The sequence below is a fragment of the Labrus mixtus genome, chromosome 9 (genome assembly GCF_963584025.1).
Source record: "Labrus mixtus chromosome 9, fLabMix1.1, whole genome shotgun sequence".
NCBI lineage: Eukaryota > Metazoa > Chordata > Actinopteri > Labriformes > Labridae > Labrus > Labrus mixtus.
In genome coordinates, this window is record NC_083620.1 from 11,228,864 (window position 1) to 11,255,629 (window position 26,766).

At 40.8% G+C, this 26,766-nt stretch overlaps 1 protein-coding gene across 2 annotated transcripts; it reads left to right on the forward strand.

Moving 5' to 3' along the window:
- Window positions 1-46: 46 nt before the first annotated feature.
- Window positions 47-26,147, forward strand: golim4a (golgi integral membrane protein 4a). Of its 2 annotated transcripts, XM_061046249.1 has the most exons (16): window positions 47-702; window positions 15,239-15,313; window positions 16,114-16,163; window positions 16,457-16,510; window positions 16,759-16,909; window positions 17,378-17,460; window positions 17,551-17,634; window positions 18,741-18,929; window positions 19,026-19,265; window positions 19,768-20,042; window positions 20,963-21,039; window positions 21,145-21,218; window positions 21,710-21,931; window positions 22,548-22,616; window positions 22,762-22,851; window positions 24,963-26,147. In XM_061046249.1, exons 1-16 carry the CDS (start codon window positions 516-518, stop codon window positions 25,116-25,118), a joined length of 2,076 nt encoding a protein of 691 aa, XP_060902232.1. In that variant the 5' UTR covers window positions 47-515; the 3' UTR covers window positions 25,119-26,147. The 2 variants fall into 2 exon arrangements, with proteins under 2 accessions (XP_060902232.1, XP_060902233.1); XM_061046250.1 differs by lacking the exon at window positions 22,762-22,851.
- The last annotated feature ends 619 nt before the right edge of the window (window positions 26,148-26,766 follow it).

A 26,766-nucleotide genomic window follows, 5' to 3' on the forward strand; every position in this document is an offset into this window, starting at 1 on the left:
CTCTGAGGGCGGGAGTAGGGAAATTTCTGGTGGGTTCGAGGGAGGGACTTCCTTCATGGTAGTAGTTGGATGGCAGGCAGCTGCTGGCTTGACACGTAACTGAAGTTAAAGGTGCTATGGAGGCCTTGTAGGGGACTTGAGGATTTACTTCACTCTTCTTAAGCGTCTTAGAATTGGAAATTTATAAGTACGAGGGAGGAAACGCCGAGCAGCTGTTCAGTCGTCTGTCTCGGTTTGTTTTGCATGTGAACAGCGCAGAGGGAGAGTTTGACGGCGAAAATCTGAGCGGCTACTTTGAAGTCACAGGGGAGAGTCGTAAGTGGATGGGGCATTGCTAAATAATGTACACATTGGGGAATATTAGCACTTAAGTCGTATTTTCAGTGTGGAAATGCTCGGGGAGGGGGGGTGTCTTTAGTCTACACCAGGTAGGAGGTGAAAAGTTGTGTCGGAAGTTTCCAGCAGCAGAGACGGGGCTTCCTCGCGGAGACAGCGGGGAGGGGTGTGGGTCCAACATGGGGAACGGGGTGTGCTCCCGCAGGCAGCGCAGGATCTTCCAGTTTCTCCTGTTGCTCACGGTGGTCTGCGGGATGATGTACGGGGGGATGATCTCGTACGAGGTGCACAAACAGCTCAAGAGGACAGAGGCGATGGCGCTGAAGTACCAGCAACATCAGGAGTCGCTCTCGGCACAGCTCCAAGGTAAAGATTGTAACGGGGGATGTGAATGAATGTTTTTTTTTTCCGTCTAAAACACTGTGACAGAATCTCTCGCCATTTGATTTATTAGGTTTCACGTAAACCGAAGTTCGGTTCGAAATTGTATTACCATCTTTATGTTTTATCGTGTTGGTAATGACTCCACTGCAGACTGTGTCTGTTTGGTCTGACCTTACTGAACTGTAAATACACTGAAGCTGTGTTTGACCCCTGACCCTGGTTGGCCTTATAATCTCGTTATTACCAGGTTATGGTTTTAGCAGATTTGGCTTTAAAGGTCAACTGAGAGTTTTTAACTAGATTGGACAGGTCTTCCTCTTTACTGTCAGACTAAAATATGACCCCTCACTGCTAAGGCTATGATGCACACACATAAACACACACCTGGCTGAAGTCACTGTGTCCCCAGGCTCACCTCAACAGTATGCATCAGTGTACTTGAATGAGGTCAGTCGGAACATCTGCTTTTCTTGGCCACAGCTGGAGAAACATAAAAGGAAAATAGGTAACCAGCGCCTTAATGACAAAGAAAGTGTCACAGTTTAGCATACAATACTCACTTGTTTATGAAAGCTTTTTAGAAATTAGCATGGTGGATGTTGCACTGTCATGATATTGTGTGCTGTCATGCATCCTTCCTTGGCCTTAATGAAGACAATATTTATTGCATCACTTTTGATGATGTGGCCATGATGTTGTCTTGTCACTGCTAACAGTGTATGCCTATCAGTATTGTTTCAGATATACGGTGGAATGGTTTCAGCTCAATATAATAATGAAGGATGAACTGATGTATCGGCTGAACATTAGAATTGGCCATTATTGGCGCTGTAATCAGACGTTGTTCCTTCAGAAATAATGTGGCATGCACCAATGTCTGTAGCCGATGTGTATCTGTTTTCTTGCAAGATCTATTTAATGCTGGCGTGCTAGCATACCAAACGACGGAATTAGAGAAAAGTTGTTGTCATAGCTCATTAAAAACAGACGAGAAGATTCAAAGAAGTAATGATTGTTTTAAACAGCAATCAGCTAAACTGTCTTTTTCATCCATCAGTACGTTGGCTTAATGTTTCATGATCATCTTTGCATTACTGATGTAAACAAACATCCTGGTCATATAACGATCAGATATTTTTATTAATTGTTCATTTTGGACTGTACTGTATCTGACAGAGAGTTGTGAAAATGCTTGTTACAATGCCCTTTAACCCAGATTGATGTCCGTATTCATGTGCGGCTTGTTGTGTGTGAACAGTCTTTGACACAAAGTGGTTAGTTTAGTTTGTCTGTTTTGTTTTTTTGCTTCAATAATGGTCGAGATGATCAATCTTTGGACTATAATGAAGGATTGATTTTCTGTCAACTTATCAATGAATACCTTAATGCTTGAATTTTGTATGTAGAGCGGGCCAGTTTGTCTGCCTTTGTATCAGAGATGGTTCTTTTCCTCTGTGTCCTTGGTTGAACCCCATTATTTGAAGAAGAAAAAATAGCTGCTTTGTTAAAATCTGTTGGCAACGAGTCAGTTATTTAGACACAGACATGATACTTGTGTCTCCAAGAAAAAAAATCCCACTTGAAGATATGACATAATCAAACTCAGTGACCTTCAGTACAGTATGTATCCCTGCGTAACTAGCAGAATATAATGTTTCAATTAAAAAGTCTTGCATGCCCCACCTCTGCAAATGATAAAACCGACTTGCCCTGCAGTAACCTCACTGGTATGCTCCCTCTATATAAACACTTGAACACTCGCCGCTGTGTGGGCAGGATGGGAGGTTTTGTATCATGCCATTATGCCACGAGTTTAAAATTAATAGCCTGATGCAGAGCTCACTCCTACATCACATCACACATGTTTCTCCCCCCCCCCCCCCCCCCCCCCACATCATGGAGTCAAATAGTGTGACAGTGTTTAGTCCAGACTCTGGACTTGTTCAAACCAGCTCATCATCGCTCCACAGCTTGGTTCAACAGACCTTCCTAGGAGTTGTCCTTCAGACTTCTAGTTGTCAAATTTGGGAGAGTAATGCATAGACACAGAGAAAGAGCTGTGATTGTTTAGTTGTCATAGTAATCATTATATGACAAATTACTTTGGTAAGCTGTTTGTCTAACTTGATGGCTTTATGTGTTTTGTGCCAATTTCTACAACAAAGGTAGTAAGGCGAGGTCAGACATAGAGGTGGGCACAGTTAATAATATATATTTAACTTTGTTAATCCGTTATCGAGTTGATCTGTTAATTCACTTAATATTTAACTGCATGTTAACTGGTATTATAAGAAACAACAAAAAAAAATCAGCTTTTTGCAATGTCAATAGATTTGAGTTCTTAAGAGACCATGATGACGTATCAAACTCAAAAGTACACACATGTCTGTGTTGTTGTTGATATATCACCTCCCCTGACGGGCAGCTGTTAGTGTGTATTTTCTTAATCACCGTGCTGTTCTGTAGCCTGTAGCCTCACTCATGCTGTACCTCGCTAGAAAGCTACGATTCTTGTGATTCTGACCATGTAAATAATTTTAGGATCCAACCAACACAGCAACTACAATGTATGCATCTGTCAGACCACCGACAAATAAAGCAAGCCTTATATCCATAAGTATCCACAGATTGCTTCAAATTTTCCACCGCTGTTTTGACTGTTTTCTCTTGTCTTTGGATTGACATGTCATTTGACCAATCAGGACCTTCCATTCACTGTTCCTAGATTACTTAAGCCAATGATAGCCTGATTATTTCTCTGTTTGTACTGTTTGTTCAATGTTTTACCTTATATGTGTAAGCTATGGGATGGGAGTCTGTCTGTCTGTCTGTCTGTCTGTCTGTCTGTCTGTCTGTCTGTCTGTCTATCTATCTGTCTGTCTGTCTGTCTGTCTGTCTGTCCGTCCGTCCATCTATCTATCTATCTATCTATCTATCTATCTATCTATCTAATAACAACAGGGCTCGGCAGTATATATTGGGAGAGTCAGGAGCAAATGAGGTCAGCTGACATGGGTTGGCGAAAATTAATTCAAGAGATGAAAATAAAATGACCCAAATTTACCGGAAGTTAGATGTTTGAGACAACAATTTTTCAAATTAAAACATCAACGGTAAAAATGAATACATAAAGTGAATTGCTGATAATTAACGTTAAACGGATTAACAGACCTGTGCCCAGCCCATCCCACATACAGACTTACAATTGAATGTCTGCTTTCCCAGAGTTTATAAAGTTCCTTAGTCATTTACAGGTGGACTTTACACACATTTAATTTTTCTACCACTGTGACTCTTTCTGTTATTGGGGCTTAACACCATTTGCACCATCAAACTATAGCACCACACCCTTCCTTTCATTGTGACTATATTGGTCTTTTAGGAAATCACAAGGCCAAGGCAACTTGATATCCATGGCTGACTGTTGATTACTTTTTTTTGTGTCCTATATTTAGAGGTGGGCCATAGCCTGGGGGAGCCAACCATATTGATTCACTGCTGCCCATTATAACCACAAGCTGGCAGTTGTCTGTCATTTAAAAGGATCAACTGGCACTTGTGGTTATGCATGCACTCTGACAAATGTGTCCCCGTGATTTAGCACCCACTCCCTCCCTCACACACATACAGAACCGTCATTGTTTAGATATCTTTTGTAAGCATAAATCAAGTGGAATAATTAAAGCCAGTTCACAATAAGTGTTGTGGTGATTATAAACATTTCCAACGCTCTTGTCTCAACAGATGGATTGGTTTGTTTTTATCCAAATGACAAAGGGAGAAAAGTACTTTTGCAGTCAAAGTAAGAACTGAAGTCTCTTCTAATGGTGAACCAGAGACTGTAAATATGGGTGGACAAAACCTGAGTGACGTCACCCATCTGTTACGGCAGGGGGCTCCGGAGGCTCTTCTGCGTCAGCCGCCATGCCCGAAATCCTGTCTCAGCCTAACTTTCAACCTCACGACAAGCTGAAGTGTGTTTTAAGCCTCCTGATAAACCGTTTCATTGTGCCCAGCTGTCAATCAGGTCAGCTACACGTCTAACTATAGATAACACGTATCGTTCAGGAAATCAAAACAGATGAGTTATTTTTTTTAAATCACCCGTCGGAGAGTGTCGCCGAACTTATCAGACCAATATCATTTTTTGTACCAGACTGTGAACTTGAGATTTTTTTCTGCTGTAAAAAGTAAAATCGGGCTTTTTTGAATGTGATGTGTATTAGGGCTGTCACACTTGCAGAACACTCCTGAAAAAGTCCTGTATTTGTGAACGCAAACAGCCGAATATTTCACTCAGACTTCACCCGGAGTTTGTTTTTTACCTGCAGCAAGAGCTGATGTGAGAATGACTCCAGCTCGAGCCAATGGGAGGGGGAGGGACGTCTCTATACTGTGACTGGAGTCGGTGCATTGACTGTCTGCCCACGACGACAACGATCTCACATAATTAAACGGCTGCATAATGTTTTCTGTTTCCCAGTATGTTGTTTTCTTCTTTTTTTTTGTTGATAGTGTGATTCAGCCAAACCACATGGAGCATTGATATAAAGGCAAATATACTCATTATAGCATCGTTTAGTGGTCTGTTGCTTCGTCCGCTACTTCTGCGTCTTTTTTACAACAGATCTTACCTCGGGAGACCCCCCGCCCCCCCCTCCCGTCTGACAGGAATAGTCTCCCGTTGTGAGGGGCATATGTGAACAACCAGGTCAGGAGAATATCCGGAGCAGTCCTCCTGAAATTATCTAAGTATTTTCAAGAGTGCATATGTGAAAACAGCATATGAGACTTCCAGGGTTCTCAAGCGGACCCTTGACGGACTGCAGGATTTTGCACTTTCACATTGACTTTATTTTTCAACCCTGGAGGTTGCTGCTTGGGTTGAACAGACGGGGGAATGACAAAGTTCAGGTTTTGTTAGGCAAAGAACCTTCAAAAGTTACAAATGACCAAGGCTCTTCATTTAGAGTATGAACCAGTATCTTTATTTTTAGAACTGCGTTTGGAGTCTTCAATGTTCAACTCTCTATTTTCTCTAATCAAGTCCATTATTGAATGATGAATGAGAGCGGCTGTTTCTTAAACCCTTTTCACACATACGGAAATCTCCTGAAAAACTTTTTTTGTGCATTTGTCGCGCGGACTTTACCCGGAGTTTCCTAGTATTTTATCCGCAGAATATCCGAGTGAGCTGATGTCTGAATGCGGCCGCATATACTCCGGAGATTTTCAATTTCAGCCAATGGGAAGAGAATGACGTTTATATAGTGACCGGCTAAAGTGTCTGCACGCGACCACTACGATCTCCATGCACGTAATTAAACGGCTGCATTATGTTTTCTGTTCGTCAGTATGTTGTTCTCCTCTCTTTTGTGGATGTTGTCATTCCATTGGATTACACATAGCATTGATATAAAGGCAAATATTGTTATTATAACGTCGTGTAGCGGACTCTGTTGCTACGGCCGCTACTTCCGCGTTGTTTATTTACGTCAGGTCTTACCTCAGGAAATCCCCCGAGCCCCCTCCCCTCTGACAGGGAAAGTCACCCGCTGTGAGGAGCATATGTGAACGGCTAGTTCGGGAGAATCTCCGGAGAAGTCCTCCTGTAAATATCTAGATATTATCTGGAGTGCATATGCTTGAGTGTGTTCTCACTTCCCACTGGTCTTGGGTTTCTCAGATAAACTTAGAGCTACAAGTTCAGTAGTAGGGACATCTGAGCTGTGCAAACTCACACCTGCCTGTTGTGTGTTCTGAGTTATCTTTTGTTTAAAAGAAACATGAGGACGGTCAAATTGTTTACCAGTTGTGTGTGTTTGTGTGTGTGTGTGTGCGCGCGCGTTTACTGGGTTTTAAGGTACCTGTGTGGGTTGTGTTTACTTGAGGTTTGAAAAAGAAGAAACAGGAAATACCACGAGAGGAGGAAGTTTCATAACGATAATATATTGCTGCTTGACTCTGAGAGTTTCTGAATGCTTAAAATGGCAAATACAGTGTCATGCTATTGGTGGCAGCCCGGCATGATATGATCAGAAAAGGTGAAAAATAAAGATAGACAAAATGATCTTGTGCACTTACAAGAAGAAAATGTGCACAGTAATCTGTGTCTCTTGTTGGAGATGTAGTGCTTTAATGTGAAACCTAAAGGAGCTGTTCAAGGATATTGTTCTACACTTTGCTTTTGTGGTCTGATTTCTGATCTTGTTTCAGCTCATGTGTTCTTTCAGGTTGTCTAGAAAGGGGCTTGTCCTGTAAAGAGAGTTGACCTGCATCAGTCAGATTTCCTGTTGAAGACAGAGGTCACTGCAGGGTACACAGCTCAGGTGTTCTGTAAGCTTTTTGAGCAAGTAAGATTCTGCATACATGAGTCAATCATTCAACTCTTTCCATGCATTCATGGAAAGAGTTACTGTCTTTATTACATTTGTATGCACTCGTAAATAAATTTGGAGATTGGCTCCATTGTTTGCAGTGTGTGTGCACAAGGGTAGCAGTGTAAACACACACTCCTCAAACAAGGTCTTGGAGCTCATTTCCCTGTGAGACTGATAGTATTCCCAGCCCACACCACTGGATAACTTTAAGTAATCGTGTCTACAACTCAACCAGTGAGCCAGTAAAGGTCACTAGGATAGAGAGGGCCCTTGTTCTCACTCTCACACAATGAAGGAAATGTTCCGTCATTCTGGTGGAAAAATGCTCGTTCTCCTTTCTCATTGAGTTTTTCAATGTGATAAAGGTAGTCTGCACTATGTTTGTTTTTTAAGTGAAAAGGACTCTGAAACATCAGCATTGGATTGGACATGTATTTTCAGCACAAATATTCAGTGATATTTGTTGTGACAAACTGAGTACAGTAAAGAATTTGATAATTTCTTGTATTTTCCGGATGTGATTTTTTTCTTTTTTGTCAACTTAAATTGCAAAACAAGGATCAGAGAAATAATCATTTTCTGATTTGGAACAGTCTTCGATGAATTTTCTTGAAGTTGTTTATGTGAAGCACATTCAGTTTTATGTGGAATATATTGTGTTAAGAATGACTTTGCCTTCTGAGCACTATTAGTAGGTTTGAATAATTCAAAAGCACATCAAAATAACATCATCTTTTATACTGTAGCTGCCTTGTAGCTTTTGCCCTGCTTGATATCCCCTAGAGAGAGGGTGTGTGTGGAGTGACTGAACTCAGCTAAAAGCAACATGGCCTCATCTCTGGCACTCCTCACTCCTCACATTGTTGAGAGTGTACAGAGCGTCAACGATACAGAATACAACCTCCCTATAATGTCATGTAGCTGAACCACCAGCCCATAATGCTCAGAGAGGTTTGAAGACATTTCTGAAGTCAGTTTGGATAGATTACAGTTTTGGTTTTGCAAAGACAGTTTATTTTAGTTTTCTGGATTTCAGCCATTTTTACAGGCAATAAACCTGAAGGTCACGTGTTACCTCTTTGTCAGTCTAATGTTGTGAAGCTGAGAATCACTGACTTCGTATTAAACTTGTTTCATCAGGTCTGTTGAGGGCATCATAACAATGACATTCAAAGCTGTCATAACAGGCTCAATATGGGACCTCAGCAGTGTCTGGTTAAGTAAACTAGGAACATAGTGTTTTCTAACTCTGCTCTTTTATGTTTACAGTGTAAGAGTTCCATTACTTAAAATGTGTTTGTTTTGTTATAGAGGCAACAGTATGTAGAATACAGACAGAGATTTTAAAAAAATATTTGTTTTCTCTGGGGCGCTGGTGGCACAGTGGTTAGTGCGCGCGGTGAAGCCATGGTGGTTAGTGCGCATGACAACAACCATCCCTGACGCAGAGGTACCGCAGTCCAACGAGGACGACAGTGACGAGGCCTCAGCTTCAGCCTGCACTCCTGCTACGAGTAATTCAGAGGGAGGAGCGAGCCAGGTAGCAGGGAGCACATAGCGTCACTCTTGGACAGCCTGCTTAGACGCTGTTGTTAAGGCATTTTGCTGTAGGCATCTCCATGGACACCCCTTGAACAACATGGGTCCTCCAGACCAGTACTTTTGGATATTAGAAGTATAGCTCCAGGAAATAACCCCTTGTGCAGGAGTGTCTCACCCAACTCGTGCAGTTCATCTTCTCTGCATTCAGCGTAATATCTGGAGTCGTTTCTTCCTTCCCTGTCCTGTTTTGTGTTTTATTTTTGTTGGAATCCGTAGACTTCTGAGCGGGCGGCCCAGGTTCGAATCCTGCCTGTGGCTCCTTTCCCGCATGTCATTCCCCTCTCTCTCTCCCTGGATTCCAACTATATCTACTGTCCTGTATCTCCATTAAAGGCATAGAAAGCCCAAAAATAAATATAAAAAAAAAAGTTTTCTCTGTTAGGCATTTTTGCAGAAATGGTTTCAGAGGTAGTGGCTGAGAAAAACATCCTGACCCTGTCTTCTTATAAAAAAGGGGAAAATAAAAGCAGTTATTGTTTAAGATCTGTAGGTTCAGATTTTAACACTCATTCAAAAACAACAGTAAATCTCCCCCATGATTAAGTCAGTAAGAATATACTATAAAACATGTGAGGGAGGGAAAAATTCTGACAGGAAACAACAACCACCAGTTTCACTTTTAAAACGACTTTAAGCTGAAATGATAAAATCATGTTATGTTATGTTTTTTTTCCGGAGATGAATCAACAGTTGTGGTCAGTTGTGCCCCATTGAGCCTACAGTGCCACTCTTTGTTTGATACAACAAGTGTTGAACAGAACTCACTGTTGTTACAATATTGGAAAGAGGAGTAAGGTTTTAATTATCCACATAAATATCAACACAACAGTTCTGTTTAATAATCATTAGATAGATAGATAGTCTATTGATCCCGAGGGAAATCCAAAGCCTTCAAAAGCAGCTTACAAGACCCAGATGACATGAGACACTTTACAGCTAACAACAACCACTTAACTTTTTGGTTCAGGTAGCTGTGCGTTTCTTTTATAACCTCCATACCATGTCATTGTGTCAGTGTCATTCTCTCTTTTACTGTGTGTGTGTGTGTGTGTGTGTGTGTGTGTGTGTGTGTGTGTGTGTGTGTGTGTGTGTGTGTGTGTGTGTGTGTGTGTGTGTGTGTGTGTGTGTGTGTGTGTGTGTGTGTGTGTGTGTGTGTGTGTGTGTGTGTGTGTGTGTGTGTGTGTGTGTGTGTGTGTGTGTGTGTGTGTGTGTGTGTGTGTGTGTGTGTGTGTGTGTGTGTGTGTGTGTGTGTTTCCCCTGACTGTCTCTTTCCCTTCAGTCTGTGTTTATCTATTCACTGTGCTGGCTCTAGTTTGCTTGTGTCATTTGTTGTTCCTGTTTCACTCTTTTTTTTTGTTTTCTCTGTAACCACATGCCCTCTCATTCACTCTTTTACATTCTACTTCTCTGTATTAGTTGGCACTCAGAATAAGGCACAGCCACATCATCAGTTAGCGTGCCCTGTCCCCACCCCCACCAACCCGTGTCATGAAGGAGTCACAGAGAACTATAAGAAAATGGAAGAAAAAATGACGTAGTTATAATAGCCAAAGTTGTTATTGTTGTTGTCAGAGTCGGATGAGTCAGACTCCGGAGGCTTTCCCAAAACCAGAGCCAACATATGTGACCTAAGAGTCGATCCTCAGCATCAGATAGAAGCATTGAGAGTCTATGCTCCGGGTTAGGGGCACAGACGATTCATTACAAAAGTGTAGACAGGACTAGGGCTGTGTCATCCATGTTTTTGGGGGGATTTTGCTGATAACATGCAAATTGTTTTCTTAAAGGTAAAAAAAATACTGTGTTGAATTTTACACTTAGTTAAATAAGTTCATAATGATGATGTTAAAACATACTTGTTACATGATTTATTTTCAAAAATAGATGTGAAACATTGCTAATGTAAACGATTTGACAGGAAGTGCTTTTATTTTGAAGTCGCAGGAAATGCAATATGCAATGTTGTTGTTGCTAGCCTGATGTTATGAAGTTGATAGGTTGTGCAGAAGTCTGTGTAGCTTGTTCCTTTCATTTGTAAACTTTAATATCTAAACAGTAAATGTTTCAGTATCAAAGACTTCTGTCTTGTCATCATGTGAAGACTACTCGACACAATAACTACCATTTTTTTGCATCCCTCAAAAAAAACAAAAGTAAAAGTCTTGACATGATATTAATGAAAATAACTTATTAAAGAAAAAGTGTTATTATTTATTAACCTAAAACTGAGTCATTCAAGGAAATATCATACAAACACTACTGACATCACCAGAGCAAGTATCAAAGAGGCCTGCAGGATTGACTTTGTAAAATATTCCAAAAAGACCAACAAAACTGTAACAAGTAAAAAACTGACACTTACTCGTAATGTAAACAAGGCATGAATCCAAGGGAAATAAGACAATCATCTTATAATATTGAACTACAAGGTATAAACATTAGAACTTGGATTAACATTTAACTGCTCTGCTGTACGGTGAAATGTGCAGCATACAGCCGAAGCAAGAACAAAAATTTAAATCTCCAAATCCAAACTTCTAAAGTGTCTAATGTCACACAGATACCAGAAAAAAACAACAATTTGAAACCTAAAAGATGCCCTCTTCTCCAGATTGTGGCATCATATCCTTTGCAGTGTAATTGGTGACAGCATTTGTTTGTTATTCCTTGCCATCTGTTGCCCTTCCTGTCATGAGGCACTGTGGCTGAATGACCCTGCCAAAGTTTGCTGACAGTGTTTTTGTGTTGCCGGTACTTCAGCTGGATGGCAGTGGTCAACTGCTGACTCCTTTTGACATTCTGCATATTCTGTGTGGTGGTTGATTCACACAGGGTGAAATAAGTTAGCTGTCGTTTTTATTTATTTATTCAATTTGTTTTGGGGCTTTTATTTGATAGGACAGTGGATAGCATAGGAAATCAGGGAGAGAGAGTGGGAAATAACATGTGGGACAGGAGCCACAGGTTGGACTTGAACCCGGGCAGCCTGCTCGGAGTACCAAAGCCTCCGTACATTAGGCGGGACCTAGCCGCTAGGCCATCTGCGGCCCTGTTTGTCATACCACCTCCATGCGAGTGGGGATAATCCACAGCTAGCTACTAAATCTAACAATGTGGATTAGGAGGCTGGTGGTGTTTGTGGTTTGTCTCCTGGCTCTATGTCTTCATGCAGTGAATGTGTCTGAACTCTAAACCCTCTAAGGCCCAAAAGAGCTGAATGACACTCATAAACCATATACAGTTGCAGGAAAAAGTATGTGAACCCTTTGGAATTTCTTAGTTTTCTGATTAAATTGGTCATAAAATGTGTTCTGATCTTCATCTAAGTCTCAACAATAGACAAACACAGTCTGCTTAAACTAATACCACACAAACAATTATATGTTCTCATGTTTTTGTTGAACACAACATGTAAACATTCACAGTGCAGGGTGGAAAAAGTATGTGAACCCCTAGGCAAATGACTTCTCACAGAGCTAATTGGAGTCGGGAGTCAGCCAACCTGCAGTCCAATCAATGAGATGAGATTGGAGGTGTTGGTTAAAGCTGCCCTGCCCTATAAAAAACACACTCCAGTTTTGAGTTTGCTACTCTCAAGAAGCATTGCCTGATGTGAACCATGCCTCGCACAAAAGAGCTCTCAGAAGACCTACGATTAAGAATGTTGACTTGCATAAAGCTGGAAAGGGTTACAAAAGAATCTCTAAAAGCCTTGATGTTCATCAGTCCACGGTAAGACAAATTGTCTATAAATGGAGAAAGTTCAGCACTGCTGCTGCTCTCCCTAGAAGTGGCCGTCCTGTAAAGATGACTGCAAGAGCACAGCGCAGAATGCTCAGTGAGGTGAAGAAGAATCCTAGAGTGTCAGCTAAAGACTTACACAAATCTCTGGCACATTGCTAACATCTCTGTTGACGAATCTACGATACGTAAAACACTAAACAAGAATGGAGTTCATGGTGAGGACACCACGGAGAAAGCCACTGCTGTCCAAGAAAAACATTGCTGCACGCTTGATGTTTGGAGAAGAGGACCTGGATGTTCCACAGCACTACTGGCAAAACATCCTGTGGACAGATGAAACCAAAGGTGAGTTCTTTGGAAGGAACGCACAACACTATGTGTGGAGAAAAAAAGACACTGCACACCAACATCAAAACCTCATCCCAACTGTGAAGTATGGTGGAGGGCATCATGGTTTGGGGCTGCTTTGCTGCATCAGGGCCTGGACAGATTGCTATCATCGAAGTTTATCAAGACATTTTGCAGGAAAACTTAAGGCCATCTAACCACCAATTGAAGCTCAACAGAAGATGGGTGATGCAACAGGACAACGACCCAAAGCACAGAAGTAAATCAACAACAGAATGGATTCAACAGAAGAAAATACGCCTTCTGGAGTGGCCCAGTCGGAGTCCTGACCTCAACCCGATAGAGATGCTGTGGCATGACCTCAAGAGAGCGATTCACACCAGACATCCCAAGAATTTTGATGAACTGAAAAAGTTTTGTAAAGAGGAATGGTCCAAAATTCCTCCTGACCGTTGTGCAGGTCTGATCTGTAACTACAGGAAACGTTTGGTTGAGGTTATTGCTGCCAAAGGAGGGTCAACCAGTTATTAAATCCAAGGGTTCACATACTTTTTCCACCCTGCACTGTGACTGTTTACATGTTGTGTTCAATAAAAACATGAGAACATAGAATTGTTTGTGTGGTATTAGTTTAAGCAGACTGTGTTTGTCTATTGTTGAGACTTAGATGAAGATCAGAACACATTTTATGACCAATTTAATCAGAAAACTAGGAAATTCCAAAGGGTTCACATACTTTTTCCTGCAACTGTAATTATTTTATGGCAACATGAATCACATATCGTACTATCTAAGAGTGGGGTTTCTAACTCATTTCACTGAAAATATGGTACATTTTGAATATTACCAGTCAAAACAGCTGTTCTATATTTTCAAATAAGGTGGAGAAAAGTCTGAAACAGTTTAAACAAACCGAAAGGGTTTAAATTCAACTATACATGCACATGTTCAACAACAGATTCATTGCAAGACAAAGTTCTGATATGAGTCTGTGCAGGGCAGGTAAAGACGACAGCGTCTATAAGACTGGAAGAAGTCAATTAAAATGCAGTGTTAGGAAAGAAATGGTCACCTTTTAAAACTGGTCCCCTTTGGGGGAACTGAAGCTTTAAAAAACGTATAAACATGTATTTAAATCACAAGAAGTGCAGGAGGAAAAGCTTATTAGTTTAGTATTTAGAATTAGTTACAGCTTTACTATACGTTTGAGAGAAGTGCATCCGTTTTGAGGATTGCGCCGTAGTGCTTTTATGTATTTATATCCAGAAAGTATTTTTTAAATGTGCTCTTTATGTAAGAGCAGAATAGTTTCGCAGCTTGAATGCGGTCTCATTTAAATATTTTTTTCTTTCCCCTTTTTCATATCCGCCACTCTTCTTTCCTGTTCTGTTTCTTTTGTTGGTGGTTACTTTCTCCAATTTCCTCTCTGCCAGAATGTCTATACACACACACACGAACGCACGCACGCATGCACGCATGCACGCATACAAGAGCACACTGAGCCTGAAGAGACAGTTTTTAAATTGTTCAGGTTTGCTCGTGTATTGTTTTTAACTACACTTAGTAGATTTCTTAATTGGCGAGGCTTCGAGCAAAAAGTAGAAAATAAGTGGACAAAAATGTTTTCTTAAAAATGCAAACCAGCTCTTTTTATTCATTTGTTGCATTTCTTTACATGTGTGTCATTATTGCCTTGAAGACACAGTACTGTGCTGATATTATCTCCATCCTGTTTGCTACGAACATGACCCGAATTCCAAACAAGGATTATTTCTGTGTCCATGGATTTATAATCTTAAATCTGATGAAGGTGAAATAATTAGAATCTTTTTGATAAGAACGTTGTTCAAGGGAACAGCTGGAGAGATTAGAAGTGGATGTGAAGGATACAAGAGCTTTCAGTTTATCAAGGAGCTTTGGGGACTTTTATTTTTAAACCAAGAATAATGTTGGTATTTACCATGCACTCACTTTGTCAGCATGAGTTTTACAATAAGGTGAGAAATAAAATCAAAACTCCTCTGAAATCACCCTCATAATTGTACTATTGCTCCTAAGCAAATGCCTCCCAGCAAGCACAGACGCAAACCTAACCACAATGCATGTATTCGCGTAACCACCAGTGTTGCCACAAAAGCCCCAGTTTTCTGCCAGCGGAGGATATAACATGTACAGAGGTCACACTAAATATCACACCCCTACTCACACTTTTATATCATCTACAAAGTTCACATCCTCATTCAGTCATTCACTCTAAAATGAATGTTTGTGAATGCATTATTTGTGCACTGTGCATATTTGTGTAACTGCTTTTTTATTTAGTTAACTCTCCTTCAAACAGAGTTAAAGCCACTCACTTAACCTCTCTGTTTTCTTTCTCTCTCTATCCCCCCCCCCCCCCCATGTTTTCTCTATCTCCCTCTCTCTCTCCCTTATGTGCTCAGTGGTGTACGAGCATCGCTCCAGGTTGGAGAAGTCGCTTCAGAAGGAGAGACTAGAGCATAAAAAAGCCAAAGAAGGTGAGAAAGATAACAGCTACACTCAATTCCAGCTATACTACTGACTGTCCATTAGGAGACACTTTGGGGAATTCACATCACATTCTGAGACAAGTTATAGTATTTTTCACAGCAGTCTAATATTTGTTCTGGCATATTCTAAGACCTTTACTTCTTTGGTGACAGTACTATACAAGTCACTTTTATCAGGATTATTAAACACAATTACTCTTTGATCTACAACATCTGCATCACATGAATTAATTAAACAATTAACACTTTAACTTTCTAACACTTTGAAACATTTAGCAGACCTGACAAAAACTGTGGAGAAAACGAGCACAACACAGCATGCAGCAAAATAATGTTTTAATCTCGATGACTTGTTTTTCAAAATCTTACATGATATTGAAACTCGATGAATTGCCCAGCCCTATTCACAACATCTGCAGCATCGGGTCTAAACAGATTTCTAACAGTATGGCTCTTTTTTTAAATGCCACAACATGCGCCCCATGTATAGAGGCTGCGGTCCTCCAAGCGGACGGCCCGGGTTCAAGTCTGACCTGTGGCTCCTTTCCCACAGGTCGTTCCCCACTCTCTCTCTCTCCGATTTCTGACTATCTACTGTCTGGTCTCTCTAATAAAGACACAAAAAGCCAAAAAGAAATCTTAAAAAAAAAGATAATGATGTGAAAAAAAAAAAACATTCTTATTGTTCAGTGGTAGAATTGGTTGAATGTTCGGGGTTCGATCCCCAGCTCTCTTCTCTTTATTTATAATAAATGTATCATATATATCATTCTGGTTCTGTTTCTCAGATTATCTGGTTTATAAACTTGAATCACAACAGTCAATCAACAAGGAGAAGGTAAGTCTTCACATAATAACCTCTGTTATAATTATCATTGTTTACTTTTTATAGGCCTTTTTAGTTTGTGTCTTTTTCTATCAGTCTGATTGAAGTATCTGTGGTGTAACTTTGTTTTTTTTTTTAAAGCAGTGTACAAATACTGCTGCTACAAACGTTAGCATTCAATATAATTCATGTATTCTCCATTACCTGATGTATCAGTAACAAAAAGCCCAAAACACAAAGTCACAAGTGTGGTTTTTCATGATTGCACAACATGTTTTTGTTGTTGTCGTTTTATGTTTCAACAGCAAGACTCCAACAGCAAGTTCAATTCTCTCCAAGTGCAGCATCAGATGCTGAAGGTACAGCTCCTGTTGATCATCTCATTCACAAACATATGCTTACCCAGATGGTTTATTCTTTCCATTAGTACTGACACCCTCCTGTTTTCCATAACCACATGCACTTCTTGTGACCTTACCACATCTGTGGGGTGAAGTTAGTTCAACTGATGGGTATCACCTTTGTTTTCATGAATGTGGGCTTTTTGAAGACGAGAAAGAAGACAAAACATATCCTTGCAATGACGATCGTGTTTGATTCCCATCAGAATCAGCATGAAGACCTCAAGAAGCAGTATTACGAGCTTCAGGACCAGCACCAAGTTCAGGTCGAGGATCACGGCCGGCTGCTGGGCGAGCACAAAGAGCGCTACGACAAACTGCAGCAAGTCAAAGAGGGGGAAGTCTCTCAACTCAAAGGTGCCGATAGTCATTATTGTTTATGTACCACTTCATTGCACACACACACACACACACACACACACACACACACACACACACATGCAGTGTAGCTGTCTCATCATTAAACATTCTTACTTTGTCTCCATCTTCTGACTGGATTAAATACTGCATGTCTAAAGCCATGTATAAGTGTGCAAACTGTCAGCTCAAGAGAAGAAGAAAAGTTTTATTGTGCTCGTCTTTGCTTCACAGTTTCTTACTTTGCTTTTACTTAAGACAGCTTCCATATCGCTGTTACATATATAAAAATGTCATGTGTCTGATGCTTTGAACAGAGAGGATCCGTTATTAGTATCATGTGTAATAAGGATTAGAAAAAGGAATCAAGAAATCTACATTAGATTCTATTTTATATGTTGCACATGTGTTTCAGTAGAATCCTGTTTTAGTTGATGCATGTGATGTTTGTGCTGTGTGTGCTGGCAGAAAATATATATAACCTGAGAGAGGAAAATAAACAGCTGAGGAAAGCCCATCATGAAATCCACACACAGCTACAGGATGCACAGGTGAGACTTAAACATTTTGATCATTAGTGTAAAAGTCTTTATTGAAAAGGAAAGTTTACTTACAGTCCTCGGTTGCTCTGGTGTGTTCAGGTTCGTCATCAGGACCTGAAGACGTCCCATGACCTTCTTGCACTGACACTTGAAGACCACAAGAGTGCGCTGGCTGCAGCTCAGGTACAGAGATGTCGACTCATTGTGAACTCACAGTCACTACACTGTCAAAACAACGGTCGATTGATGCAACATTTCTGCTTTACAAGCAATTTGGCTGCTTTGTGTTTTTTTTAAGTCAAGTGTTCTAAATGTAATTGTCTGGAGTACTCAAAGGATACAGAGACTGTTACTGGTTTTCAGTTTCTGTCGTTCAGGTCAAGTGCAAAACATTGTGTTCCTCTCAGCCTTACTTTAACCTTTGTTCTCACCTTCTCCATAAAGCAGGTCAAATGGTTGTCACAGTAGACCGTGTTAGCACAAGGGGATAGGAAAAAAGAGGCCTTGGTCTCGCTTAGTTTTAGGGAAATAAGATCACATCTCTCCCTCTCTCTCTCTCTCTCTCTCTCTTTCTCACTCCCTCACTCTCTCTCACACACACACACACTTTGAAAACTCTCTCCTTCGGTTTGGGTAAGTCAGGGCTGTCTGAGCAGTGTAACGATTCAGCCAATCAGCCAGAGAGACATAACAGAGGGAGTGGAGCGAGACAGAGACAGAGAAAAATGAACCCCCTGTCCTAGTATTAAAGTATATGTATATATTATGTAGTCTAAACTACATGGTTCATTTAAGTTACATCGTTTTTAAATTTGTCTAACATTGATGTGGTTTAATTGGAAACAACATTTTGTGTGTTTTTTAGCTTAATTTTGATATTTGTCTTAGGCCCATAATTCATTCAACTTGACACAGTCTTGTAGTGAATATGTCTAACTAAAGCCTAGGGAAATCTGGATTCTTTTTAGACACAGATTAAACATTTAACTCTTGATGGAGAGCATCACATCAGCACCAGTATCAAAATATTTCAGCAGATATCCAGCCCATTCCATCACAAATCCCAATGATTTTATAAACTACTTTTTCGTCAATAACTTTTCTGCACTCTTGTAAAGCACTTTGAACTGCAATTTAATTTGTCTGAAAGGTGCTATATAAATAAAGTTTGATTGATTGATCCCAGAGTTTCACAGATGTAAGAATACTGATACTTAAGCAGCAACATGCACATCTCCCAGGATTTTCTCTCTAAGCCCTTCATTGGTTGTGTATGTTGTTTCTTTTAGGTTCAGGTGGATGAATTTAAGCAGCTGAAAGATTCCCTGAACAGGGTGCCCAATCCAAGAGAGCCTGAGCGAAACCCTGCACAAGCAGCTGCCGTAGCTCCTGAGTCCCATGTTCAAGGCCAGTTACTCAATCATCCACATAACGATGAACCAGTCCATGAGGAAGTTCATAAGGACACTGAGTCCAGGGTAATGTGGGATTCTTTGGTATCCTTTTGATATGAAGGCAAGAGTTACTATAAAAATATAATAAACTCACGTTCCACTGTCTTTGATTTGCTTCAGTTGAACAATCAAGAAGAGGAGGAGCATGTTCAGTCCCAGCATGCTTTGTCAGAAAAAGAGGAGGATGGAGAGGGAGAAGCAGAGAGGAGGAGGGAGCTGGCGGAGGAGGAGATGGCTCAAGCAGGACAGCCTCAGAAGCTGGAGGAGGATCCTGATCAACCTCAGGACGAGCAGCAAGAGGAGGAGCCACAACAGCCGGACGAGAACGCCCTGGATCGACAGAGACGCCAGCCACTACCGGTCAGAACTGGTTTAGACTTTAGTCTTATTCAAACCCAGTTAAAAGGGATGTTGACTGTGTTAAGTTTTTCTGTTTATCTTTCAAAAGTTACACATTCAGATTAACTTAAAATTCAACTAATTTTAAACAGCAGTTTCTTCGAATATTTTTTTACCACAGCTGCCTTTAACCTTTGAATAATTTATTAGTAATGTAACCCATAGATTTGGTCACTTTGGGAGCATAACTGCTTCTCTTATTGAAGGGCTTATAGTCCTTTAATCCCAGAGGAACTGCAATAGATTACAACCTTTGCTCAGTGTTAACTTGTTTGATAGTGACAGCAATCTCATACTTTGTTGTACTATTATTTTTAGGCTAACATCTTTCAATCTTTGCCAAAGGATAAAGGATTCCAAGTTTTTGTCACAAATTAGCACCAACTCTTTGTGTTTGGTTTGCTTATTATTTATTATCTCTCCCTGTTCTTTGAAGTAAAATCAACGTTTCTTTTTTTTAAAGGTTGTCCATCCAGAGGCCCAGCTGCAGCGCGAGGCCCACGCCCAGGTCGAACGTGTAAAGTCAGCGTATGAGCAGCAACAGGAGCAGCAGCGTCTGGAGGCCCAGAGGGCTGAGGAGCGCAGGCAGATCCAGCTGCATCAGGAGGCCCTGAAGGCTCAGAGAGACAGGGTGCTGAAGGAGAGGGAGCAGAGGCTGAAGGTGGAACAGGAGAGGGAGCAGCAGCAGCAAAGGGATGCAGACAGAAGAGAGCAGCTGCTGAGAGAGCAGCACCAAAGGTCAGAATTGAAATCAGTTGGAACTTATAATCAAGTGCAGAAGAGAATGCCAAAATTTCTACACTAAGGGCGCACTCACACCCTGCAATCTGTACCGTGCCTAAGCACGCTTCACCCCCAAAGTCAAAGTTTGACTAGTGCGAGTGCTCCAATCCGTGCTCAAGCGCGGTACACTTCCTTGGCCCTCGTATGCTTTGAAGAGGTGTGCTTTGGCACGGTACAGTTGATGCACAAGAACTGATAGACAACGGGGACAGCCTTCATTATGGAGAGATCCTGGAGTGTTGGGGCTGTATCAGAGTAAAATGACTCAAAATAAGCCACAAAGTCAGTAAAGTAGTTGTCATGTTCTCTGTGTTGTTCTCCGATGTGTGGATGCAGACTCGACTGTGTGTCCTTTTTATTTTATTATATTTTACTAGTCCGCCTGTCTTGTAAACTTAGCACGCTTCATAATTAAGTAACGCCCTGCATGTGTTGCATTAAGACGTTATGTGCAGAGGTAACCGTGCTCAGGCCCGGTTATTCTTGGAGCAGTGTGAGTGCAGGCTAGCGGGGGGACAGGGAGGGGGAGCAATCAAGATTAAGAACATTACGTGACAACTGGGCCTAGTGTGAATGCGCCCTTAAACTATGTAATTAGTGAACACTTTTCAAGAACAAGATCGTGAAATGGACTGCAAACATGTTTTGTTTCAACCCATACTTAAATTTTTGCGTTTTTTTCATCTTTATTAGTCCTCTTTGGGGGGAAGGTGAACACGTTTATGACACAAACCTTATAAAGCACTTTTCATAGAAACAAATAGGTGTTCATTGATGGGTAAAAACGTGTCCAGCAGTATGTTTAATAACTGTTCCTGACATGTAAAGCTCTGTTTGAGTGTGTCTTCTGTCTGCCTTATCACTGTTGTTTTTAGAAAGAGGACAGAATATGAGAATATGGACAACGACATTGTTCAGGGCGAAGAGGACCGTCACACTGATGATGAAGAAGGTGAGACACAAACAGGAGATGAAACTGTCAGATCATATACTCATAGAAGCAGTATGGCATTATTATTTATTTATTAATTTTTTGCTTTGTTGTGTATGTTTACAGAGAGAGATGTTCATATGTTACATGATGACGAGGAGAGACAAGAAGCAGACCCCAGGGTGTCTCCTCATCAGCGGGTGACTGCGCGCTCCATCTGTTAACACATGCATCCTCATCGGCTGTTTATTCTTTCAACACGTTCAGTCACCTAACATTCACACCAGTGTATCATGTGCCATGTGTCCATTCAGCCATCCATCCACCAATCAATTCTTTCATCCTCCCTGTCCGCTGCAACCCCACCACACCACACCACACCACCCCTACCCCCCCACCCCTTGCACATTCATCTTCTACTTGTCTGTCATCCCAGTGAGCTATTAAATCTCCTGAATAGCAACAAGGCAATTAATACAACATTAAAGAACACTAACGACCACAATCAGCTTTGATTTATTATCCTCCATGCTGCAGCTTTATAACATCAATTTGAACATTTCCATGCTCTCATTATAATGTTAATACAAACATCAACCCACTAGTATATTATTATATAGGGTATATATAGTATATACCCCCTGTATTATTGTCGTCCTGTATTATTTAACTACTCTCTAATCCTCTGTAGGGTGCTGGGGAGGGCGAGATAGACCCTGAGGACGATCCGAACAACCAGGGAGAGGATGAGTTTGAGGAGGCCGAAGATGAGCCGCTGCAGCAGCAGCAGCAGCACAAGGTCACAGTGGAGGAAGAGGAGGTGGGAGAGGATGATGAGGAGCCTGCAGCACCAGCCCAGCACAAAGACGCACATAAAGGACCTGAACAACCTGCTGTGGAGGAAGACCTGGTTGTGAGTAACACAATGAAGGGACAATGTGGGACAATATACTTAGCTTTTAACAGAACCAAGTTCAGATATTATTATTAAAGCGAAAAGGTTGAAAGTCTGACCTAGGTAAAAGATTAGAGAATGAAAATGTCTGTTTGAGAATGGGAGAGAGAAGCATTCATAGGGTTATGTTTAGGGCCCTGTGTCCACCTAGCGTTTCTTTTCTAAACGCCAGCGTCTTTTTTCGATTTTTTTCAATTGGGAGAGCGTTAGCAGCAGCAGGCAGTCGCCTTTTTTCTTTTTTGTGCGGCCTCTCAGAGTGCTCAAGTGCTCAAATCTTTTAACTTTTCAGAAAGTAACTATTTACTTCATGGGCGGTCTTTTCCAAATGTATAATAATATTCCCTGTATATTTGCCTCCTACTGAGCGTGTCTTGTACCCACATCATTGCACATTCATGCAAGTGCTTCCAAGCATGCTTTTCTGCCCTGAAAAAACGCTAGGTGGACACAGGGCCTAACATGTCAATACGCACTAATGGTGCTCAGATTGGTATAACAGATAGGAAATATCCACAGGATGTTTGACATAAATATGGTGAAGCTGTGATTTAATGTGCTGGTGCCATTTGTTCAGATTGCTGGAAACCCAGATCAACAGGAAGACGCACTGGATGACCAGTACCAGGAGGAAGTAGAGGACGAGGTTTGTCACATTCATGCTTATAGAGACTATTACAACTACCATGTTTGACTCTGACAAATACCACTTGGAAAACATCAATTGTTAAAACTTTTACTCCTACAACTATTTGAATGTAACTCTTTTTTTGGTGGGTGGTGTCTTAAAGGCTCAGGAGGACATAGCTGGTGGGCAGAAGAGGGAGGAGGAGGTTGAGGAGGAAGGAGAGGATCCATATAATGAGGAGAACTTAGAACAGGTGGGTTCTTCTACGGAGAACAGAAGTTCTGTGTGTTTAATCTAGTTTAAAGGAGATCTATTATGATGATCCATTTTTAAAAACATACGAATAATGTTACGATATTGGATGTCCATACTAAACCTCAGTAAGGTTTTTTTAAACACAAAGTACACAATTGTTGGCGTAATCCCCGGACGTGGTTTCCTGCTGCTCTGAACGAGATGTTACAATATCTTCTTGAGACATGTCTAGAACCTGCTGACGTATTAGAGCAAAGTTGTAGGACATGCCCAGCCCGGCAGCTCTTTCAAGGACATGCCTACCTGGAAGCTCACTCAGATTTCCCTGTGACTGCAAACAGAGCTGGCCTGTTGGAGGAAAGTGGGCATGTGTGGAGAGGGGCCTTAAAGAGACAGTAACTGAAACAAATAGTTTCAGGCTGAGGCTTAATGAGGGATTTTTCCGACACCAGTATAAGATAATTAAGGTTTTTTTTAACTGCACATCTCCCAACACTACTCAATAGGTGTCCCAGACTGACATAATTAACGGTGAAAGTTAGTATGATAGATCTCCTTTAATCAACAGCGTTGGTTACATCGCTTTTTGGCCAAACACGCTTTAATAGACTAAACTTTTGTTTGGTTGTTCACTCTGTTTACTGTGTTTGTCTCTTGTGTTGCTGTTGGTGATGCTTGTTGATGTTAGCAATTCTTAACTGTGGTGGTTAACTACTTTAGAGGCTTTAGATGAAGAGAGGTAGGTACTTGGGGGGCCCACAGAACCTTCAAACGTATTGTTTTTATTTCAGCAAATCAGTCTCAAGTCTCCTACATATAAATTAGTGGAGACAGTTAGAGGCACCTTAGGATGGAAAAGGATCAAAGAATTGTCCCAGTCACCTCTCTATAGTTACATTTCATTTTCAGTTTGGATTATAATGCTGCATTTTACACAGCAGAAGTGTTCTGGAATATAATCCCACTTATTTTCTCATTTCTACATATTGCATTTTTTTTGCATCAGAAGGTAATACTTACGACACCAAGGTATCAGCTGCATCGGCTGCACTCAGGGATGAAGTTGTGTCACCATGTGTGTGTGTCCATGTCCGTGTTTTGTCCCTGTAACTTGACTCTTCTCTCAGCATGTTCTGATAAATGAGGGAGATCATGTGGATGGTCTGCCGGGTGTCTGGTTACCACCCCAGCTTGCTTTATTTAATTTATCCAGAGAGGAAATCTGTTTTAATGGAGAAGCTTCTGCACACATTTTTAGACCATCAAAAATGAATGTTGAGTATTTACTACTCTTGATTAAAACTTTGATTAAAGGGTAATGATAAGTAGTTTGGACTTGATATTACTAAGAAGTCATTTAAGGAAGTGATATGATCTTGAAAGTTGAGTAATGATAACTAGCAGTCCAGCAGTCTTCAGTGTCCTTGAGTAAGACATATGACTCTCTACTACTCTCTTGTGTAACTGACCCTGACCTCGTGATGAGTGACATTTATTTATTTATAAACCCCACTTTTGTCATTAAGGGCCTTTTTTGTGCATGTTAAAATCATTTAAGTCCAAATGTGTGTTATAATATAATATGTATATCATAAAAGCTGTGTAAACTTAGATGAGATTTTCTTTAAGGTGAAATAAGTGAGAGGATTAACTCACTATGACTGTGGATGTGGATGTTCTTCTTCTTGTGTTTTGTATACAGCTGGTCACCTACTAACTGAATGTTCTTGTGTTGCTCCGTAATTTGAGCTCAGTGGAGCTTTCATTTCATTCAGCTTCATTCATCCACTGCTGCAGTTTATGTTTCAGTTGACCCTTTTCACAGGTGTCACTGCTTCTGTTTGTATCTAATACAATTCAAGTCTGTGTCTTACGATACCATAGACGGATAAGCAGAAGAAAGATGCTACTTTGTGAAAAATCCTCAGACACTCACACCATAGATTCAAGAGGAAGGATGTTTCACCTGCCAGCGTTAGGCGGCCTACATAATTTTCTATCTTCTCCTTCTATGTATAAGGGCATTCAACATTCTATAATTTTTCACAAGGGAAATAGTCATGAAGACGGTAGAATTTTCATTTTTTTGTGTTTTGTCATTTGTTTCAGGATGAGGTAAAAAATCAAGAGGTACAAAGAAAGGATGTGGCTCATGGAAAACAGACAGAGAATAATGAGGAAGAGAATTACGAAGAGGAAGAGGAGGAAGCAGAGGATGAAATGGCTGGTAAGGACAAGGGAACCAATAGGAGGGCAGAGATGTAAGCTGGGATGCAGACTTTGACCAATCGCAGTGCCTTTTTTGGCTGCCCTTAGAGCCTATCAGGGTTTTTTTTCTCTTTTTTTTGCTCGTTTCCCAAAGGAATTAAACCAGCCATCCATTCAGAAGCCTTATTTGGAAAATTGTGATCTCATGCCTGAAAGATGGGATGCAGTTCAAAAACTGTAGCGATGGAACTGAGAAGCTTACACTGTGGAAATGGACATGCGTACATTTTGGGTGGAAATGGCATGTATACTGTATTTTTTTATTTTATTCATTTGCCTTTCTGTCTTCTCCCACGTCTGCCTGTTTGCCGCTTCTAAACTGAACCAGGCATGCAGAGAATGTATTTTTATCACGAGCTGTCTTTGAGTATGTATAAAGAAAGTGACGATAATTGATGTTGTGTTATTCTGATTTCTTTATGTTCAGGCTTTTATATGTATGTATGTTTTCTTTTTAGTGTTAAAATTTTAATTGATATCTTGTCATTCCAATCGATCCAGTTGTTTGCTGTTATTTATTTTTTATTGTAACATCTCTGACAATCATAAAAAAGGTGCAAAAATGTCCTTTAATTTTTCAAGACTGAACTGATTTGTTACACGATTGCTTTTATGTACTGACACACAGGACTATTTTTAGTGTATATTTCTGCAAATGCCAGTCAAAGAGATATTTCTAGTGAAGCTGTTATGTAAGGAAAGTGTCACACTGACATGTGCCTTTTACATTTTCAGACACCTCTTCTAGGTCTTAGACATTTTTCACTTGGAAAAGCATATCAATAGGACAGGAGCGATAAGAGCATGCCAGGTAGAGCTGAACCTCTCGCGTAGTGCTTAAGCACGGCCTTATATGGAGTGGCTGTGTGTCACTTTAACTGCTGGTATGAATTCAATTCACAAACGTTATGCAATTCACTTCTTTAGTATACTGTTGTACAATGTATAGTTCAATAAATGATGACAATTTGTACATTTTCCAACAGCTATATTTGATACAATAAAGTGGGATTGGATGGGGATGAACCATGTCTGTCACCTGAATGGTATGTATGTGTGAAACAAAGAGGTTGAAGAGTATGGGTTGAATGTGATTGTGTTGTTAAACTTCTGGAGTTTGACGTTTACACATGTTTCGTAAGAAGGGTTTCTTTATGGGGCGGCTATGGCTCAGTCGGTTGTCTCTAAACTGGAGGGTTGGGGGTTAGATCCCCAGCTCCTGCAGCTACATGTCCGATGTGTCCTTGAGCAAGACTCTTAACCCCGATTTTGTCCCGCTGCTTCGTTGGCGGTGTATGCATGTGTACGGTATGAATGGGATTAGTTACTTTCCAACCTTTGCCCTGCTTGTGCTAAAGCTCTGAACTTATAACTGCTCAAATATATAAACAACTGGGTCATCTTCAGCTGCTGTAAAAAGATCCGAAGCTCAAATATTTCAGCGTTACTCAGAAACTGCCTTAATGACTGAAAAGTACAAAACATGGAGTCTTTTGTCAAAACATTTTTTTACATAGAAACCTCTGACATCAGTGTGTGAATGGGTATGAATGGGTAGGTGTGACATGCGGTTTAAAGCGCTATACAAGCTCAATTCCATTTATCTTTTTTGAAAGATTGTGCAATCATTTCATTACAGGCCTTG